The sequence below is a fragment of the Nycticebus coucang genome, chromosome 2 (assembly GCF_027406575.1).
Source record: "Nycticebus coucang isolate mNycCou1 chromosome 2, mNycCou1.pri, whole genome shotgun sequence".
In the NCBI taxonomy this organism is placed as follows: domain Eukaryota; kingdom Metazoa; phylum Chordata; class Mammalia; order Primates; family Lorisidae; genus Nycticebus; species Nycticebus coucang.
Genome location: NC_069781.1, coordinates 40,903,566 through 40,924,408, shown reverse-complemented (window position 1 = coordinate 40,924,408; position 20,843 = coordinate 40,903,566). Strand labels below are relative to the sequence as shown.

General features: G+C 50.0%; 1 protein-coding gene across 2 annotated transcripts in view; it reads right to left on the bottom strand.

Moving 5' to 3' along the window:
* The window catches only part of SHB (SH2 domain containing adaptor protein B), a 139,608-nt gene extending 120,333 nt beyond the window's left edge, over window positions 1–19,275 (bottom strand). The window contains exon 1 of one of the 2 annotated variants that reach the window (XM_053568369.1): window positions 18,116–19,275. In XM_053568369.1, the coding sequence (XP_053424344.1) occupies window positions 18,116–18,832 (717 nt within the window). In that variant the 5' untranslated portion in view covers window positions 18,833–19,275. The remainder of the gene's footprint in view (window positions 1–18,115) is intronic. The other variant, XM_053568359.1, reaches the window with a different exon arrangement.
* Between the last annotated feature and the right edge of the window lie 1,568 nt (window positions 19,276–20,843).

Sequence of the window (20,843 nt, the reverse complement as noted above, 5' to 3'; positions counted from 1 at the left end):
AGTTATTGAAGTAGCAACGAAAATAATTTTATGGTTGGGGGTCACCACAACATGAGGAACTGTGTTAAAGGGTCGTGGCATCAGGAAGGTTGAGAACCACTGCTCTAGACAACTCTGCAGTGGAACTGCTCAACTCAGCTCTGGCTGGCTTCCTTCTCTCTACAGGTCACGCATTAGCCATTTCCCATGGCTGGATATTTAGGTAATTTCCATCTTTTGTTTTTCCAAATGCTTTAGGTGACTTGTAAAATAACTAAATCATTGTGACTCTTTGCATGCTCTCCTTAGAACAAACTCCTAGGAGGGAACTGCTAGGTCCTACAGTAGCAACTTTTAAGCTTCTCCATGTTGCTCCTTGTTTCTGGTCGCTCTTTCCAACCTGAAACGAAGCCTAACAACATTCTTAAGGCAACTTTGATTTATTAAATCCTTTGACAGCTGCCTTCTTGCTGACTTCAGGATAGGGACAGCCAACCTCATTTTAAAGATAGGAAAACAGGCTCAGAGAAACAAGTGCCTTGCCAAGGTCACAGACCCTCACCCCGAACCCAGACTAACCGTGAGCAGAGCTCATCCACTGCCCCAAACTGCTTCCCTCACAGGCCCCAGGCCAAGACTGAGCAGGTGCTGAAGGGGCACTTTAAAATCCAGTTCCTCACAATCTGGAACACACAGCTTGCTCCAATCGCCAAGTCACACCCTGTGAACTGGGATCCACCTATCAATGCCAATATCTGGACCACCCAACCCCAAAACCAGTGCAGGGAAATGTCTCAGTCCTTCAGCAAAAGAGCTCAGGTGGTCTTTTATTCATCAGTGGGGAAGGTTCCCTTTGCTACTACAGAATTAAGGAGAAGTCACGTCCCATTTAAGTCTAAGGAACAGATTTAATAATGACAATCTAGGGTGGCGACTGTGGCTCAGTGAGTAGGGTGCCGGCCCCATATACTGAGAGTGGTGGGTTCCAACCTGACCCCGGCCAAATTGCAACAACAATAAAAAAAATAGCTGGGAGTTTTAGCAGGAGCCTGTGGTCCTAGCTACTTGGAGGCTGAGGCAAGAGAATCGCCTAAGCCCAAGAGTTGGAGGTTGCTGTGAGCTGTGATGCCACAGCACTCTACCAAGGGTGACAAAGTAAGACTCTGTCTCTTAAATAATAATAATAATAATAACGACAATCTAGCCTATGTGTCTCTCATTTTTAGACTATGAATGCAAGGTTTGCCTTAGATTTGACATTCAAGCAAGCTTTTGAAATTCAAATGTGTTGATTTTCTAGGGAAGCCAGTACTCCTCTTTCTTTTTTTTAGTTTGAGTTTTTGGAAGGGGCTGGGTTTAAACCCACCACCCCTGGTATACTGGGCCGGTGCCCTATTCCTTTGAGTTACAGGCGCCGCCCAAGCCAGGACTCCTCTTATAAGTACAACTCTGATTTTCCTTGTTTGGATTTGTTAAAGAAAAGTCTCAAAAGACATAAGAATGGATGAACAAAACATTATGTTCCATTTTGGTACCCTTCATAAATCTAAAGTCCCTTTCCTCTCTTCCCCATAACTGTTAAGGCGGCCATCAGAAATGTCCAAGTATAAAATGGCTCTCTAAATGAAGGAATGTATACAACTGAAATTTACTTTCAGAGTAAGAACTATTTGAGTACATATGGAACCACAAACCGCTGAAATTTAAGGAATCCAATACTGTTTAAATGTTTGCTTGTTTGTAGAAATAGGCAAAACTATCTAAAGCAAAGGGGTAAGATATTTTCTGGTATAACCACTCCCCAAAGGAGTAGGCAGGTACAAAGAAAAAAGGAAGCATTTCTAACTGAGAGAGAGAAAGTGAGTATGAGAAAAAGGAAGAGAGAGAGGAGAGATGGGGGAGAAGGGGCGAGGGGGAGACAGCATAAAAGAACACCGTTCACTGACCACCACCTACTACCAAACTGCTCAAGCAGAGTCCCTCTGTGAGCTGTCACAGCTCTGCTTCCACTAGCGGCTTCATGTCTAATCTTTAGGGATTCCTCAAAACAAACCATTTGCCTATAGAAAAGTTTCCCTGTCTTTTCAGAACCGGACCCACTTCTACCCTGGTCTGTAGGTAATCACGCATCTGGACCCAAGGATGAGCACAAAATTCAAGGTGATGGGACAGGGGAAGGCAGGCAAGACCCCAGCACATGCCTGGGTTTGGTGCCTGCACTTTGGCAGCCTTCAAGCCCCAAGACCTGGGGGTGCAATCCAGGCTGTGACAGTGTTCTCAGCTGCCCTGTGGGTGATTGAGAAGTGATGACACTGACTCCTGCCACCTCATCACTTCACAGTCACACCACAGATGGTTTTCAGTCAGATGCAGAGCTCCGCAGGAGCCCAGGGAGCAGGAGCTGACTGACAGCAACACTATTCCTAGATCTTCACAACGTGTTTCTTCTTGACTTGTAAAGCGAGCTCTGCTGTCCAAAGCGGCCCTCTGATTGAACAGTGAAAGCTGAAGGAATCAGCCAGGGATGCTCAGGGGACTCTTCAATTGAGCCCAGCTAACGTCTTCATCATGGCTAATGTTTCTTTTCCCCTGGGGACCTGAAGGATGCTGAGCACTTACTGTGTTGGGAAGAGCTCTGCCCTGGGAGGATGTCCTCGAAAGGTCAGCGTCCCACACTGGCTCAGAGTCCTGGATCTCCTTTTCCCCCTTTGCACTCTCTTCTTCTAAAGACTGCAACTGGGACACCAGTAGCTTTTCCATCATTTGCCCGGACATCCAGAATGCCTCTACCTCCTGCAACACTGCCCTGAGACAGCAGAGCAGAGCCTCCATCTCAAGGTCAGGTGACTGGCTGTCAACCCCCAGAACAAGTACAGTACATGGACCCATCTCCTTAGACCCCCACACCGGGCTGCTTGGCAGCTCTCCCAGTCCTGGTGTGTTTCTACAGAAACAGGCAGTTCAATTGTACAAGCCCCCCCTGTACCCCCTTTTGGAGTCCCCCTCAACTCTCCAACTGAGGCGCTGACGCACCACCATTCCCGGCCCAGACTCCCCAACCCCGGCGCACGTTCTGTCTGGCTTTGAAGAATGGAGACAAATACTCTGGTGGACTGAGTAACTTACAAACTCCCACTGAAGGCACCTGGCCTATTGACAACAGTCCAGAAAAATCCATTCTCTTGACAAGCCCTCGGTCAATTTCCCTCAATTGACCAGTGTCATCTGAGAGCTGCCTGAGCAGTCAGTTGCAGTATTTCACCACTTAAGGATGCAGAGTGGGATCAGGCCCTCACTGTTCTGCCCGAAATACCTGATTTCCCCCTAACTGGAGTCCTCACCTCTAGGCTCAGCCTCCCCTTCCCACCCTCCTAAGTGTCAAATACTACATGTTCTCCTAAAGCATTGATCTGACCCTGGCACTCCCTTATACTTTTCATTACCCATAGAATAAAGACCAAACTCAGTGGCCTAGCCCTGTGGCCTTCCCACACCTGGTTTCATCTCCATTCTAGCATCTTTCTCAGCCACTAGGGACCATGCACAGGGGACCCCCACCCCCCGCCAGGATGTCCTCTCTACATCCACCAATCTTTAAATATCCAAATCCTCCCTATCTCTGAAGGCCCATCTTCCCTGATGTCCCTCTAGCAACATTATCCTGAGGACACATATGGAGAATACTTGGCTCAAACCAGATATTTTTCAACAGTAGAGAGTTACGGTTTTTTAATGGCTCTAGCCTAGCGCTTCTGGGCTGGAGCACTTCTCCCACTCCAGCTCTGCCCATTACTAGCTGGGTCACCTATGACAAGATACAAACCTGCTTGCCTCAGCTTCTCCACCTGTCAAATGGAACTCTGAACAGAGCCTGCCTCCCAAGGAGAGCTGTGGGGATCAGTGGGCTAGTACACAGAAATCTCTTGTAACAGGGTGGTCATCCCAGATAGAGCTTTTACTTCTGCTCTTCAGCTGCAGAGAATTGTGGGTCAATCACAAACTAACCCATCAAGGTAAGAAGAGGGTTACTTTTTTTTGTTTTGTTTTGTTTTTTTTGGCCGGGGCTAGGTTTGAATCTGCCACCTCCGGCATATGGGACCGGCACCCTACTCCTTGAGCCGCAGGCACCACCCAGAAGAGGGTTACTTTTTAAAGGATGACATCATCAGCCCAGGAAGGGCAATCTCACCGGCTTTACTAGGGCTACCTAAAGTCCAGAGCTTGAAGCTGGATGGAGGCCCTGGACAGATTGTCACCAAAATAATATAAAGACATTAAAAAATAACTATATATATATAATATTCATGAAGTTCTTCCAACAAGCTAGGCATTGTGCTCAGCCATTTAAACAAAGGGTTCTATTTAATCCTCACAAGGACCCAATGTATTTCCCCTGAACTTCAGTTCCCACTTTTTTGCCATCTGTAAAATGGGGACTTTCACAGCACTACCTCTAAGACCCACTGCGAGGGTCTCATGTGGAAAGTGTTGCACAGAGAGCAAGTTATCAGGAGGCACCATCGATTATTGTTGTACCCACACAACAGGGGCATTCCAGGCCTAGAGAAGTTAATGATCTATCCCAAGTCACTAGGCTTCCAAGCACCAGGGCTAGGATGGGAGCTCCAGACTTCTGACTCTAAAAAGCCAGTGCTTGTTCCACCACAGTGGAACTCTGCTGTGCTCGGATAGCCAGCACTGGGCCCCTGTGGCACATGGCCTTGCTGACTAGCACCCACAAGGGGCAGAGAACCTGTATAGAGAATGCCCGGCCCCTGACACCATGCACCCTCAACCAGGCAACATCTCCTCCGCTTGCTACCCACTCAGTGCTGAGCTCATAGATGGCAAGATCCTACCTGCTCCTCTGGAATCTACTACTGACTGCTCAGCTACTCCTTTGCTGAGATTTTCCAAGTCCACGAGGGATTCCAACATTGTTCCCCTTCTTTCACCCACCTGCATGGTTAACTCCTCAGTGCCAAACTCAGCCTACCCGCTCAGAACCTGCTCCTGCCCATCACTTCCTGCTCATGGGAAGCTCCTAAATTTGGGCTCCATCAGGGCTCCCACACCTGTGATTCTACAGGGCCCCTGCCCTTAGCAGTTGGTGTCGTGGCTGGGAATCCGGCTCTGCAGGGCAAGGTTACTGCCTGCAGCTTCTCTCTGCCTTTGAAGATATAATCACACAATGGAGGGCCCTCATGTGGGAGAAGTAAGGCTAGACTGGTTCTACTTGGCCTGAGAGTCAAACCAAGACAGTAGTAGAAGCTACAAAGAAAAAGAGTTCAGCCAGCAGTGCTCCTGTGAACACTAGGTACTCAACAAATTGGAGAGAACATCAGAAAACAGCCTCGACCCCAGCTGTGCAAAGGCGGCTGGCCTGAGAGGTGACAAATCTCTTTATCATTGTAAGTCTTCAAGAACGGATGGAAGAGGGGCTGGACAGGGTGAACCTGCAACCCCAAAGGTCCAGGGCAGCAGCTTTCAACCTTAGCTGCAGACCACAATCATGCAGGAAGCTTCGAAAAATACAGATGCCCTGGCTCATTCCCAGAAGTCATGGCTTAATATATCTTGGATAGGCACTCAGGGAACTGACATTTTAAAAAATGCTCTCTGGGTGATTCTAACATGGTGCCAGCGCTGGTCTCAAGTTCAGTGACATGATGTAACACTTAGGGCAGTGAGTTAAGTAGATAGCCTCGGCCTCTTAGAACCACAGAGATGTTCATCAGTCTTCAGAAATCTGCATCTTTTCCTGGATTTATTCCCCTTGAACACTTCCACACTTAACCTGTCCCTTTACCGCCAATTTGTTACTGTCATAAACCTCACAGCAAACACTGCAGGATGGATTATCCCGACATACACCTCAGCCAGAAAAAGAGAAACAGTCAGGAACAGTCCAGAAAGGCTCTCTGACTGATTGAAGATGAAGGAGAGCTTGGTTGAGGGGGGGGGATAGAAGAGGCTGGGGGTAAGCGCAAGAACTCAGTGAATTGTTACCACTTGAATTGTACTTTTGTGGGTGTTAAAAAAATGTAGGTGACCAAAATCACATCCCCAAATGCTAGACCTTCAAGTCCTACCCATCCTTCAAGTTTGAACTCTCCTACCAGCCACACTTACCCCTGCTCAAAAGGGGTCATTTATCTGCCTCTCTGAGGGGCCCCGAACTCCCTCTGCCTCACTTTAGAGATACTCTCCAATGCCCCCTCCAGGTCTCTGACTTGGGGCACCCAGACTTGATCATCTGGCCGTCCCAAAGGACTTAGCCCAGTGCTGGAACACAGTGTATCTGAATTCTACACCCTCTTCTACAAAAGTCACTGAGACAAAGATCAAATAGTTCAAGACACATGGGCAGGGAAGACTACATTAAGGGACCACCCCAAATATTCACAGACAGCCCAACCCCATGGGGGAAGCCGACAGCACCAGAGGTGAGGCAAAGATTTCCTGGTCATACTTCACCCACCACATCAGGTCTGGGAGCCAAAGATGAAGCACTAACACCTAGTTACTACCCGCCTTAGATGTCAGGAGTTGAATGTGTAATAAATGCGTGGATATGTGCAGAAGAAAGGTGTCATTTATATAAAGACAAGCCTTCATTGTCATTATCATAATCACCGATGAGATCTAAACACAGTCAAAGAGAGACAGAGTCAAAATACTTAAGTCTAAAAGGCACCCAAAGAAACAGACACACCATGAGCAATCAAAGAGGAAAGGATGCCCAGAAACATACTAGCCATTCAGGAAAATAAAACTACAGCCCTACCTCAGATCATAAAATCAAACTCCAGATGAAAATTTCAATGTAACAAGAAAGAAATCATCTAAGTATTGGAAGAAAACATAAGGAAATACTGGAGTAGGGAAGACTTCTTCAAGCAGCAGACTCTAGAAGTCCCAGGAACAAGACTGACTTGGCAGAAAACAATTCATCGTAAGCAACAACCATCAGCAGACTCAGAACCAAAAGACAAGTTACAAACTTTAAAAAAATAGCCTGCAACCCAAATGGCAGGCCAAGGGCAGCCATCCTTAACCCACATAGAGTTCTTACAGATCAATAAAAAGATAAATCCTGAAATAAAAAAGGATGGTCTGAAGATGTAAGTAAGCAATTCTAGAGAAATAACACAAATGGTCAATGCAAACATGCGCCAAGAATCCAAGAAGTTGCAAACTCAACAAAACTGCATTAGCCGTCCCAGTATTAAGAGTAAAGCAGGTGTAAACCTGTAAAGTCTTTATAGAGCGCAATTTGAAAGCTGGCATCAAACTGTTTACTGTCTTGCCCAACAATTCTCCTTCTCAGAATCAACCCCAAGGAAATAATCACAGACCTATGCAAAGGATTAAGTTGCAAAGATGTTCATTACAGCACTGCTAAAATTAGTGAAAACTAGGGAGAGCCAAAGATGCAAACAGAACCCAGTGCAGTCATTAAATTGGGTGGTGACTGTCCATGGAGACACCTTTCTGTGTCTTTAATATTTCTTACTTTTGAGGAGGGAAATAATGGATACATATGCATTAAAAAATGGTTAAATGAAAAATAGTAAAATGTTAATGGTGTTTCTCTGAATTACAGAATTAAGAGTTGGTTCTATTTTACTTCTGTTCATATTTTCTATACCAAATTTGTCTTAATTTTATAAGGGGGGGAAGTTATCTCAGAGATAAACATGAAACTATACCTCAAAATCCAAGCCAACTCTTTCCTGAGGAACTAGCTCAGAGAGCATAGCTACCTCACAAGGGCCCCACACGGGGCAGGTAGAAGCTGGGCCACTCCGGGAAATCACATGCACAGCTTTGGAATGCACCACAGGGATTACTGGGGCGTCTGGCTTTCTAAGAGTGCACGTCCAACAAAATGAGAAAGTTTCACTGTCAAGAACTTTCTGGTCATTTTCAATTTTAGAATTTAGCCATGGCCTGGAGATACGTACAAAGTTCCATTCCTCCTAGTTCTGTTTGCCTCCTCCCCAGCAGCATGTACCTGCAAACCCCATATAAAGGAGAACTTCCCAACAACAAGAGAAGTGGCCAGCAATGAAATACTCTGCTTAGCAAAACAGCAGCAACTCCAGCCCTGTCCCAAAGACTGAACTAGGGCCCTGCCTCCACCCCACTGTGGTGCCTAGCTCAGCCATGCAGCACAGCAGGTAGCCTCTTCTGAATGTGGAGTCCCGGGGCCATTCCAGGCCAGTGGCAGGCAAGGCCCCTCCCCCTGCAGCCTTCCTCTATCCCCTGCAGGCAGGTATCAGGCTCTGGCCACCACAGTGCACACAGCAGGGCTCCCCTTCTGATCTCACTGTGGATGGGACCCCATGGTCCAGGATGCTCTATTCATATCTTCCTCCATACCCACCTCCTACATGGCCTTTTCCTGGTGGTTTTCCCCATTTCTTCCTCCAGACCCAGACAGAAGCCATTCATATCTTCTCTGGTACCTCTGAAACTTCATGGCCCTGCAAGGCAGAATGCATCCTTCTTTGTGTCCCTAGGACTCAGTTACTTAATCAATCCTTGACTGAAATGCAACTGCCCCAGGAGCCTCACCCAGCCCAGCTCATGGCCACCCATCCTCCAGATTGTGGGCTCAAACCTTGTACTCACGCTAGTTCTTCTCTCATAGCTCATCTGTCAGGAAGTCCCACAGCCTTGCCTTCCCAACACAACAGAGTCTGACCTCAGCACCTGCTGCTAGTGCTAGTCCCAGCGGTCTCCCTGCTGGCCCCCTCCACTGTTCTCCACTAGGCAACATCTCCGAGTGATCCTCTTGAAGCCCAAGTCAGATCGTGTGGCTCCTCTGCTCAGAAGCCCCTGCCTGGCAACCCATATGAGTCAGTTAAGGTGGAAAGCCTTTCTGATGCCTACAAGGCCGGACATACTGTGCCTCCCCCCGCCCTTGCTCAGCCCTCATCTGTCCCACCTCCTCCTCACCTGCTCCGTTCAGTCAAGCAGATCTCCCATTGTCTGTGAACCACCACCCAGGCATGCTCCCGCCTCCTGCCTCTGGCCTCTGTACTGCGGTGCTTCCCTCTGCCTGGAATGCCCTTCTTTTGGACAGCCATCACATCCTTCAGTGGGGCCTTCTCTGAGCACCCATATAATACAACACTCCACTCTAGATTCAGGCCTACCCAGCCTCTCTATCCCATTTTATGCTCCCGCAGTCCCTACCCAACACATCATATTTATATTTGTCTGACTCTTCACGAAAGAGTGAGCTCAGGAGAGCATCATTTCTTATCTGTTTTGTTCACTGCTCTATTCTCAGCATCTAACTGGAACAATCCCCAGCACGTAGCAGGCTCTCAACAATATACATTGAATAGAGCCATGAATGAATGAGGAGAAAGGACTTGGCACAGGCTCTCATGGCCCGGTTGAGAACACTGGGTCTAGCCTATAAGTCAAGGCCCAGTGGATCTGCATCCCCCAAACACACCCACCTGTCCAATCACTTCTCCCCTTCTTGACCTTGGAAGCCCCTTTCTGACCATTACTATTAAGTACTGCTTGGAAAACACTGGACCTGAGTCATTCCCCAGGGCCCTGACTAATTCTCTCTCCATTCCTCAGACCCACCTCCAAGATCCTTCCTTTATAGTATAATGGGAAATCCAGAGAAAGCACCTCCCCCCTTGGAGAAAATGGAAAGGAACTGAATGATTTAGAGGAAAATTGAGAAAGCCCGAACTCTCAGGAAGTTAGTAGCTCTGAAAGTGAAACATTAATAGAAATATTACTGGAAAATACCAAACAGGAAGAGAAGGAAAATTCCATTGTGGAAGCAAGGTCCTCTGCCCATGCTCCTTAATGGTCTCAGCAAAGTGTTTCAGAATCAAAACGCAGAAAGAAACGGAAATCAATCAGGCTGTCACCCTTCCTGCAGACGCCAGCTTTGGCCAACCCCTCCACGCCACCCCGGCACAAAGGGCACCAGACTCAATGCAAGGTTGACAGGCTCACTGCCCTCTGCCAGTACCTGCTGTGAGGCAGGGCAGACCCCTGCTCCGTGGGAGCCTACTTTCTCCATCTGCAAAGTGGGAATTTCAGCACTTTTCTCACAGGGTGAGAAAGAATCAAACCACAGGTGTGAAATACCCTTTAACCTGTAGATTACTTTCATAAATGTTGGAATCAGTCACTCCCACAAAGCCAAAGGAGAGAATTATTTTAAAAAGAGTAAGTGTAGGGCAGCGCCTGTGGCTCAGTCGGTAAGGCGCAGGCCCCATATACTGAGGGTGGCGGGTTCAAACCCGGCCCTGACCAAACTGCAACCAAAAAAAATAGCTGGGCGTTGTGGCGGGCGCCTGTAGTCCCAGCTACTAGGGAGGCTGAGGCAAGAGAATCGCCTAAGCCCAGGAGTTGGAGGTTGCTGTGAGCTGTGTGAGGCCACGGCACTCTACCGAGGGCCATAAAGTGAGACTCTGTCTCTACAAAAAAAAAAAGAGTAAGTGTAGCTACAGATAAGGCAGAGAAAATTCAGGCATGAGATCGTGTGGCTTGAGGTGGTTACACTGGTTAAAAACACGGGGGCTCGTATCTTATCTCTGCCACTTATTGGCTATGTGACCTCAGACAAGTTACCTAACCTCTCTGTGCCTCAGTTTTCTCATATGTAAAAATGAGACTAATAGCACCTAACTCTAAGGACTACTGTGTGGTAGGGAGTCAAAGAGTAACATACAAAGTACACAGAACAGCACCTAGCTAGAGCACGTGCAATAAAAGCATTAGCTAATAATACGACTGTGGAAAGCTCCCTTAATTCAAGCACTTGTGCTTTCCTTACTGAAATGCCTCCTCTTCACCCCGCTTCTCCTTTGGCTCCATAGTTAATGCCTTGCCAAGAACAGCCTCTGTACCAGGCTGGCTTTCAGCTCATTCACACCATTTGGTTCCATGGTTTAAGGGGAGATACAGCAGTAAGGCAGGAGCCAGGGCTAGGTAAATTCTGCCATATAGATCTGTGTTCCAACCTTGGCTCTTGTGTCCTCACCTAGAAGATAAAACTCCTTATGGGCAGGCACTACCATGCAGGTTCATCCCTCTATCCATACAGCTCCTGATGGTGGGCTGCCGAGAGCAATTTCTCAGTCAACACAGCTCAAACAAAAGTTTGGAAGTCAGAGACCACTGTTGCTTCCAATCTGAGGAAAGTGCACCACCACCACCACCACCACCATTACCCGATCTCAGAATGCCGGCAGGGTATACTGCCATCAGCCAGCATCCCAGCTCTCTGCTGCAAAGTCACAAGTCTTGGTTTACTTTCTAGGGCCAAGCCTGATTGGTCCCCCTTCGCACAGGCCACTGCTTCTGGGCTCTCCAAGCACAAGCTAAGGTAACCAGGGGAGAGCTTGGACACAGGCAAGTTCAGCTTTGTTGAATGATCGGAGGAAGCCACACCTGTTTCAGATTTGCCTTTTAAAGCCTATTTTATGGGGTCAGAAATGTTTTAAGGGCAGGGAGATGACAGGGTCAAGTCACAGGGGTTAAATCCTGGGGTGACCGGTCATGTTCTGAGATTGTCAGATTAGAGAGGACAGTCACCTGATCTGCTTTAAGGAAACTTAAGTTCCTTGTTGATAAAGGCCAAGGCACCACGAGGTTTTTCCTCAAAACACAGCACACACTGCCTCACCAATCCTTGGAAGGGAGGAATGCTTGGTATTAGAATGAAAAGACTTGACAGTTACAAGACTCACATTTTGTGCAGCTGTCCCTTGGGAAGTGCCAACTCCGTGTGCAGAATTTCTCTATAAAACAACTCAAGTGCTGCATTAACATCTCATTTATGGAACTCTCAGGCAGACAGGGGAGAGACAGAAAAGCCAGCTCTGGAGCTTCTAGGAATACAGAAGTCCAGGCTGACAGGTGTAAATTGTGGCAGAGGTATGCAAGAAGGGGAACATTAAGTGAAGGGAGAAAGAACATGGGACACCCACGTCTGTAACTAGGGGAGTCTTATTAGTGTATCTCCCCTTAAACCATGGAAAACAGAACAAATCACTAAAAAGCATATAGATTTTGAAAAAGACTGCACAGGGATCTTTGCTTCATCTCTTGGTAGCTATGTGACATTTGGCAAGTCATTAACCTCAGTTTCTTTATCTGTAAAAGAGGGGTCTTGCTACCCGTGTAGATAGATGGTGTTGAAGGCCCTAAAAAATGGCTTCCCTGTATCCCTGCCCTCTGCCATGGGACTCTGCAGCTCCTTCTCTCTCCTTGAATCCCAACCAGCCTTATGACTTGCTTTGAACCACAGAATGCAACAGAAGAACGGTGTGCCAGTTTCCAACCTCAAGAAACTTTGAGGGCATTTGCTCTTCCTTGGGACAATGCCACCATCATTTTAACATGTGCTGGAGGACAAGAGACCACAAGGAAAAGAGCTAATTTTTGTAGCCCGAGGCTGCCCTAAACCAGACCACCAAACATATGAAAGTCCAACCAGGATCAGCAGGGCTGCCCATGAACCCTGCACTGACTGCAAAGGCATGAGTGTGCCCAGCTGGGACCAGAGGAACTACTCAGATGTCAAGGCTCATGGCTACAATAAAAGCTTATCATTTAAAGCAGGGATTGGAAACAACAGGCCACAGGCCAGCTCCTGTTTTTGTAATTAAAGTTTTATTGTAACACAGCTATCCCCATTAACTTATATATTGTCTGTGGCTGCTTTCAAGCTACAATGGCTGAGCTGAAGAGCTGTGACAGAGACCTCCTAGCCTGCAAGCCCTCTGGCCCTTTAAGAAGTCTGCTGACCCCGGGTTTAAAGCCACAGAGTTTGGGGTGATTTGTTCAGCACAGCTACCAAACTCTTTCTAGTGTGATTGTGAAGATTAAATGACTGATTGAGTTGTTACTATGACGCCTAGAGAATATATTTCCCTTCTGGGGAATCAATGGGAAAAACTATAGACCTGATAAGCAGCAGTTCTCTCATACTACTTTCAAGGGATGGGATTTCAAGGGGGAAAGTGTCCCAAGCCCATCCACAGCTACCAACTTTGGTCTTACCTTTTCCATCAATGACTCTTTAAGAACTGGAGAAAATGGCTACTAATGATATGGGAATGACTGACACTCTGGCTTCGATCAACTCGTACATCAATGATTTTATGTAAAATGGACCAAAGATGACTCACAACTTTTTAACAAAGCACATGGGACACTTTCCTCCTTTTGTGGGCTCCAACCTCCCTCTGCAAGCTCCCTCCACATCTGCCCTGCTGAGCCTCCCAGAGGTGTCTGAGCTGTGACCCTGTGGACCACATGTGGATTACATGAGGACTTTTTTGCTTATCTATGGTGGTGGACATCACAAAAAGTATGCACGACTGTTTTTTTTTTTTTTGCTAGTCAGCTTTCGTTAGTGTTTTGTGTATTTCAGGTATGGCCCAAGACAACTCTTTTCTATCTTTTTTTTTTTTCTTGAGACAGAGTCTCAAGCTGTTGCCCTGGGTACAGGGCTGTGGCATCACAGCTCACAGCAACCTCAAACTCTTGGGCTTAAGCAATTCTCTTGCCTCAGCCCCAAGTAGCTGGGACTCCAGGTGCCAGCCACAATGCCCAGCTATTTTTTAGTTGTAATTGTCAATGTTGTTTGCAGGCCCACGCTGGATTCGAACCCACGACCTTTGGTGTACGTGTCCAGTGCCCTAGCCACTGAGTTACAGGCGCCAAGCAACAACTCTTCTTCTAATATAGCACAGAGAAGCCAAAAAGTTGACACCCCTACACATTATCTCTCCAGCCTGCAGCCTTGGCACAAGCTGCTCTATCCTCCCTGCATGCAGAGCCCTCTTCCCCACCTCCCTGCCTGGAAACTACCCACTCAGCCTTCCAGACTCAGCTCAAATGTCACTTTCTCCAGAAAGCTCTCTTTTGGCTCCCCAGCCGTCTACACACACTTTGGTTTTTGTATTCTTCAGGTTATGATATTGTCTCCTTGGTTTTATCTATCTCCCAAGCAGACCTCGGAGAAGCTGGTTTTCAACTGTAAATTGTGAAGTTCAGCTTCCTTCTTGGGAAATTGGCCACTGCTTATTTCTCTCTGCATTTCTCTGCCTAGCAGGCAGCTCAGAAACTGTTTTGCTGGATGTTAAAAAAAAAAAGTTAGACATATTATTTGGTCCGTAACTATGGAAAACATGTTATTTAACTCAACTATGTGGATGCTGACAAAATATAAAGTGTTGGTACACAATAGCATGTATTTAAAACCCAGGAAAACTGATGTCATGATGAATCTTGACTTTCTCATTTCTGGAAACATTTACTTAATTATGATAAAAGAAACAAGACTTCAGCAGAAAACATAACTGGATGAGACCTGTTAGGCTACACAAAAGGAGACCTACCAAAGTAACTGGCCTGTACTTTTTTTATAAAGCACAACTTGAAGGAATAATATTTCTACCTACTGTGGTTTTGTTTTCTCTTTCCAGGAGCTCAGGCCCTAATCTCTCACTTGAACTATACAGCACTGTCCCCTAACTCTGACTCCCCTGACCAGATTTTGGCAGCTATTTATAACCTGGGATGCTCCTCCACCAAGGCTTTGAGTACACCCGCCCTTCCCTGGTGCAACAATACTCAAGGACTCCTCATGGGCTCCAAACTCAGGTCCCCACCTCTCTCACACTGTCATCTTTCACTCTCCACACAAGGCTCATTGCATGAAGCTCTTGGTTTCCAAGAGCATGTCACACATTAAGGTTTGAAATATAGGTTCACACACACGTGTGCATACTTACACACCCTCATGTTCACACACTAAGCCTGACAAACAGCACTCCAGCAGCCTCTCTCCCCTATACTGAAATTCCACTTCCAGCTCTAGATCCAGCTCAAACCCACCTCCTAGATAAAGACCTCCTTAAATTCTCCAAGACAAAAACATCAGGAAACAAATGATGAAATACACGTCAATCTCCTCCAGGGGCTGAGGCCAGAGATTCCTGACAAGTCTTCTGCATCCTTCATTCCCTCCCCTCTTTGCTCCCACTTACACCAAGACATCTCTGAGCACAAAGTAAGTGCTGGGTAGGAGAGAAAGCAGAGTAACCCTAGTTTCTCTTCTAAATGATTCTAAAAGGGAAAAAGATGGGATGCTGGCATTCAGGGGGCAAGGGGATATAGCCAGGTGTGTGTGCCCCAGGACTCACCTGGGAGAACAAATGGATGCCTAACTGTGTGACAGAGGAAGGCAGGAGATTCCCTCCGCCAAGATAAAGCGTGGTTGGGGCAGCACTGGAAGAAGGGCCTGTTGACAAACAGCTCTTCACCACAGTAACTGCTGACTCAGGCCTGATGTTAAAAACACACAGACCTGAGGGTCTCCTCCTATTCCCTAACAACTGATAAAGACTAAATGGGGTGCTAGAAATGGGTTTTCCTGGATCCATGAGTGAAGGGCAGAGGAAGACTGGACCTACAGTACGTCTGGCCTTCCAAAGCCGTCTGGCTGGAGATAATGTGAAAAGCAGACTGCCTCCTCACAGCTTAAGGGGCTGGGGGTGGAGTAGGGGGCTGCTGACCCAGAATCAGGAGCTGGCCACACACAAAAGGCAGAGGTGAAGGCATCCAGAGTCTCCACATCCCAAAGCAGCCCTAACCAGAAGACCCAGAGGGAAGGTAAAGAAGCCAGTCCATTGTTGCATCAGTGGTTCTCAAAGTGTGATCCTAGGATTAGGATCTCAAGCTCACCCAGGAATTTGCATGAATGCAAATACTCAGGCTTCCCACGAGGCTCCTTATCAGACTCTGCAGGATGGACCCCAAGAACCAGTGTTTTCACCAATCCTACCGGGTGCATTAAAGTTTGAGGACCATTACTGACCCTCCCTGGCCAGCTCCCTTCCCCCCTCAATAGGAAGAAGGTCTGGACAACTTCTATAACGATCAAAGGGCTCAAAGTTACAACCTAGTGCATGAAAAATAACCCCGAGAAATCTTTTTTCTTGAAAACCATATCTGATCACAACGCTTTAGCAGCTAAAACCCTTCACTGGCCCCCACTGAGCTTAGCTTACAAGGTCCTCCCTGCCCAACTATAACCTCTCAATTCTGGCCACAAGGGACTTCACCTGCCACATTTCCCTGAAGCAACAGGCTCTGCTTCCAGACAACCCTGGTTACCCGTCCCCCATGTAAGAGCCCTGCCTCTCTTCCTCCGAGCTGCCCTTCAGCCCTCCGTCTGTAAATAAGGCCTCATCATAGTATTCATCACACCACTGCGGCCTGTCATAGCATTCGCTGCAGAGGGGCCCTGCTCCAGCACCCAGCAACGCAGGGTACAACCAAGAAATATCTGGTGATGGAATGAAGCCAAGTCTTAAACAGCTTGATATTCTGCCCATAAAATAAATCATTCCTCAGTGTTTCCAACTGTCTTAATTGTAATTGGGAGAAAATGTGTACTAAAGTTTTAAGCGACTAGCAGTGGGAGAAAAAGGAGCTCTGCCCACCTGGGACATGATTACAGGGTAACAACAGCACGCAGAGTCTAGCCCAGTTGGCTATGAAGCTTCCTCAGTCAGGTTCTCCCAGTCCCTACACAAGATAAGCACCAGCCAGGCATGAGACTGCAAGGAGCCTCTTTCCGATGTTTCCCTCACTGATCAACCACATCTCCAAGATGATTCTGGCAGCTCCCGGGTGGCCACCTGGCTTCCAGCTCCCTGTCATCTAAGTGTGGCATCCTAAATGCTCAGGAAGCCCAGAGTCCAAGCTTCCGAGGTGTGTCCCCAAACTGGCTCCAAGGAGAGGTGGGATCCTTCACACAGACTGCCCATGCTGCTGTCAGCAGACCAAGCAGAGGTGACATTCTGGGGACCTCAGAAGAGAAAGCTAGGCACAAAGATTAAAGGAGGGACATTCCCTCCCTCCTCCTTCCTGGAAAACAAAATAGATCCCTATCCAAGCACCAGCTGGCAGGTAGGAGCCTGTCTCTCTCCTGTCTGGACATCCACTCCTAAAAGGAATTCAGACTCTTTATCAGTCTCCCCCAGTCTAGTCCTAGGTAAAAGTTTACCTGTGGGAGAAGTTGAGGAGAACAATGGCCACGCAGGGCATTGAGAAGGAACTAGCTCTCCCACCAGGCCTCAGATTTAATCAAAACACTGCCTTCCACCAGAAGTAGACAGAACAAGTATTATTTTATGGAGGAAGGGAGGGTATCACGAGTGTGAAGGCAGAGAAGGGGCGGAGGCTGGCTGTAATTAGCCTGCTTCAAAGAAGGGGGGTCAACTTGTCCTAGTAAGTTAGGAAGGCGGCTGTCAACACGATCCACCTAGTCCCTGAGACGGCGTGGGGTGTGGGTGGGGTCAGGAAGGAAGAAGTTGAGCATAGGATGGGTCTCCGTCCAGCCTGGCCTGATAGACGGACGCCCTCGGGCGCGCGGGGAGGAACTGACTGGTTCCGCGTGGAGCGCTCTCAGAAGCAGCTATTCCAACTGGAAAAGCACGCGTGGGGGTCCCCGGCACAGTTCCAGTACAAAAGGCAGCCCAGATTTGGAAACCTGGCCTGTGGGCTGGGGGTTGGAGTGGGGCTGGGCAGGGCCAGGCAGGGCCAGGCAGGGCGGCCGAGAAGGATTTACATATACTCGTTTAGTAACAGCCGGTCCGGATCTGCCATCAAGAATGCTGTGTAATCTCGGGCGAGTCCCCTCCCAGCTTTGGGTCTCAGTTCCCCATTTAGAGTGTGTGTAGGATGGGAGGTAGGGTAGGGAAAACAGGAGCAAAAACTCTTAAGTCTTTGACAGGTTGGACTCCGACTTTATACTCCTCCGGAGTCGGAAGGGGTGGCTGGGTCTGTCTTCTTCGGACAAGACTAGGTGGGGAGCTCTCACTTGGGCCATGGGCTCAAAGAGAAGACATACTAGAAGCAGCAGTAACAGAGATGGTGACAAGAGGCCTACCATCCTGGACCCCAGAGGAAAGGATATGGGAGGGGGGAGAATAGGGAAGGCGTGCACGAAGCCTGACCCCAGGGTCCAAGGCTGAAGTCGATGTAGGGATTCGAAACCAGAGCGATGCCTCACTTTCCTCGAGCGCACGGTGACTCTGGAAACTCGGGGTAAGGCCAAGGAGCAGCTTACCTTGTCCTTCTTGCCAACACAGCTCTCCTCTGCGGCCGAGGGTGCGCACTTGTTGAGCAGTTTCTTGCCTCCGCAGGCCGTCGGGCTCCAGGTGCGACCCCCTGAGCAGGCGCCCCCCGAGGGGTCCCCAGCACCGCTGCCAACAGCGCTCTCCACTTTGATAAGGCGATGCTTGGGGGAGATGTAGCGCACCTCGGCTGGCGTGGCAGGCCGCCGCTCGCTGCTGCTGCGGTAGAGGTGGGGAGAGCCGGAGGACGAGGACGAGGACGCAGCGGCACCCGCCCCCGAAGAGGCACAGCAGCAGCCGGCGGCGCCCGACGCGGACGAGGCCGAGAAGGCACGCTGGCCCCCGCCCGGCTCCCCGCCGCCGCCGCAGTAGTCCAGGCGGCACATGGCGCGCAGTTTGCGCAGCGACGAGCCAGGCCCGTTGTAGGGATCTTCGAAGTCGCGCTCCTTCTGCGCGCGGTAGGCGCGGATGAGGTCGCTGGTACTGCCGCTGTCGTCGGGCAGCGAGCCCGAAGAGGCCGAGAAACAGGAGGCAGCAGCCGGACCGCAGGACGCCGAGGCGGCCGAGGAGGCCTGCGGCACGGCCTGTGGGGGCTGCGAGGGCCTCTCGCCCCGGCGCCGCTGCTCGCGGTAGTCGGGCCGCGGCGGCTGCGGGGGGCTCTTGGTCTTGCTGTTGCCCAAACTGAAGTACTTGTTCAGCCACTTGGCCATTGCGAGAGGCCGCCTAGGGCCGCGGCGCGGGAACCTGGTCCGCCGCCGCGGCCATTCGGGGGGCAGAGCTGCCACCCAGGTCCCTCGGCGCCCCGGCCCCGGCGGGGGCGTTCGGGGCGCCTGCTCCCGACGCCAAGTTCAAGTTCTCGCCGCCGCCTCCTGCCGGCCGCTCTCCGGATCCTGCAGCTGCAGCACCGCCCTCCGCCTCCGCTGCGCGCCTCCCGGGCTTCGGATCTCTGGCCCTTCGTAGGCGCGTCTCATGGGGTCCTGGGCCACCGCCCCGCGGAGAGCAGAAGGTCCGAGCGCCCCTAGCCGCGGACGCTCTGGCCGCAAGCTCCACCGTGGAGCACACTCCTGCACCGTCGGAGCCACAGCCTCCTCTTTGCCGAGATTCACGATTGCTGCGGGAACTTGGTGTCCTCTGTTCTCCTTCTCCCTTCCTGATAGCGCTAGGACGAGTCAGGCCCTACAGCTGGTGAGAATGTGAATGAGAGAGCGAGAGAGAGAGACTGAGGGAGGCAGCCGGCGCCCGCGCGCCCGTGCCCGTCCCGGCGGCGCCTGCAGCTGCCCCTGCTGCTGCCGCCTCCCGGGCCGCAGCGTGTGTGACACTCTGGCCGCCAGAGCCCGCCCCGCGCCGCGGCCCCGCCCGCTCCGGGCCCGCGCGTGCCCCGCCCCCTAGTCCGCCCCCGCAGACCCAGCCCCGCCCACTCCGAGCGCCGGTCCACCAGACTGAAGCCCAAGCCCCGCCTTCCTTGCGCCAGGGTCCTGGACTGGCGTCCCTCCCTCCTTTGGCGCGCGCCACCTCCCGCGGTCACCTCGGCGCCAGCCCCAGGGTCGTGCCCCAGGGTGCCAGGGTCTCGCGGTGCGGCCAGCTCCGCCTTGCCTCTCTTGCAACCCTCTGCTATCTCGGGCGAGAGGTTGCCTGGGTGAGCATGCAACGCACAGATGCCAAACCGTCCGCAGTCTCCCGGGACCTGCGCGTTGTACACTCTCCCGGACATCGCCGTCGGAGTTGGGGGTAGCGAGTGGATGAACGCGGAACCTTTCTAGTCTACCTTGTGGCCTGGGCGGAGGAAATGCAGTGCTGAGTGCCCTAGGGACAGAGTGCCAGTTCCCCTTCTCGTTAAAGGCACAGATTCCGGCTCAGTACTCCTGCGCCGGTCTTTGGAGGAATCTTTATGCTAATTAGTGTATTAGCAAAAGAAATAGCGGTTGAGGCAAGGATCGGCCCAGGTCAGGCACCAATCCCAGAGCAAGCCTAGGGGACTTCGGAATGTTTGCTTATCTTTTCACCTCTGTGGAAGTCGAGGCTTTAGCCTGGTTCACTGCCGACCTGACCGAGCGAGTGGTGGGCGGGTTTGATGCCTAAAGTTGCAGGACCTGGCAAGGCTTCATTTAATCCAGGATCTCATTTTATGAATGGAGAAACTGAGGCCCAGAGGTAGGCCACACAGGTGGGCTTGGATGCCAGTTCCCCAGTCTGGTGGTGCCATAGTGATGTCATTTCCACTGGTCTCTGCAACTTCAGATTATCCTTAGATTATGAACCATAAATGAGGAAATTAAGGCCAAAGGAGGGGCACAGTTTATTTCGTGTTGCATTTCCTGGGGTCTGCACCCAGGGGTGGAAGCATGCACCCTGTGGAGGTGGAAATGCTGCCTGAAAGTGCTGGGCAAGCCCCCAAATGTGGCTTAACCATAAAACTGGCTACCTGAGAGGTGAGAAATTCTCTAAGAATGTCTATTTAGTAAAACAATAGCCCAGATCAACAATCTCCATTTGGAGGCGGCCCCTGTGGCTCAGTGAGTATGGCACTATATGGCGGGTTCAAACCCGACCCCGTCCAAACTCTAACAAAAAATAGCCAGGCCTTGTGGCAGGCACCTGTAGTCCCAGCTACTCAGGAGGGAATCACCTAACCCCAGGAGCTGGAGGTTGCTGTGACACCACAGCACTCTACCGAGGGCAACAAAGTAAGACAATGTCTCTTAAAAATATATCTATTTGCTG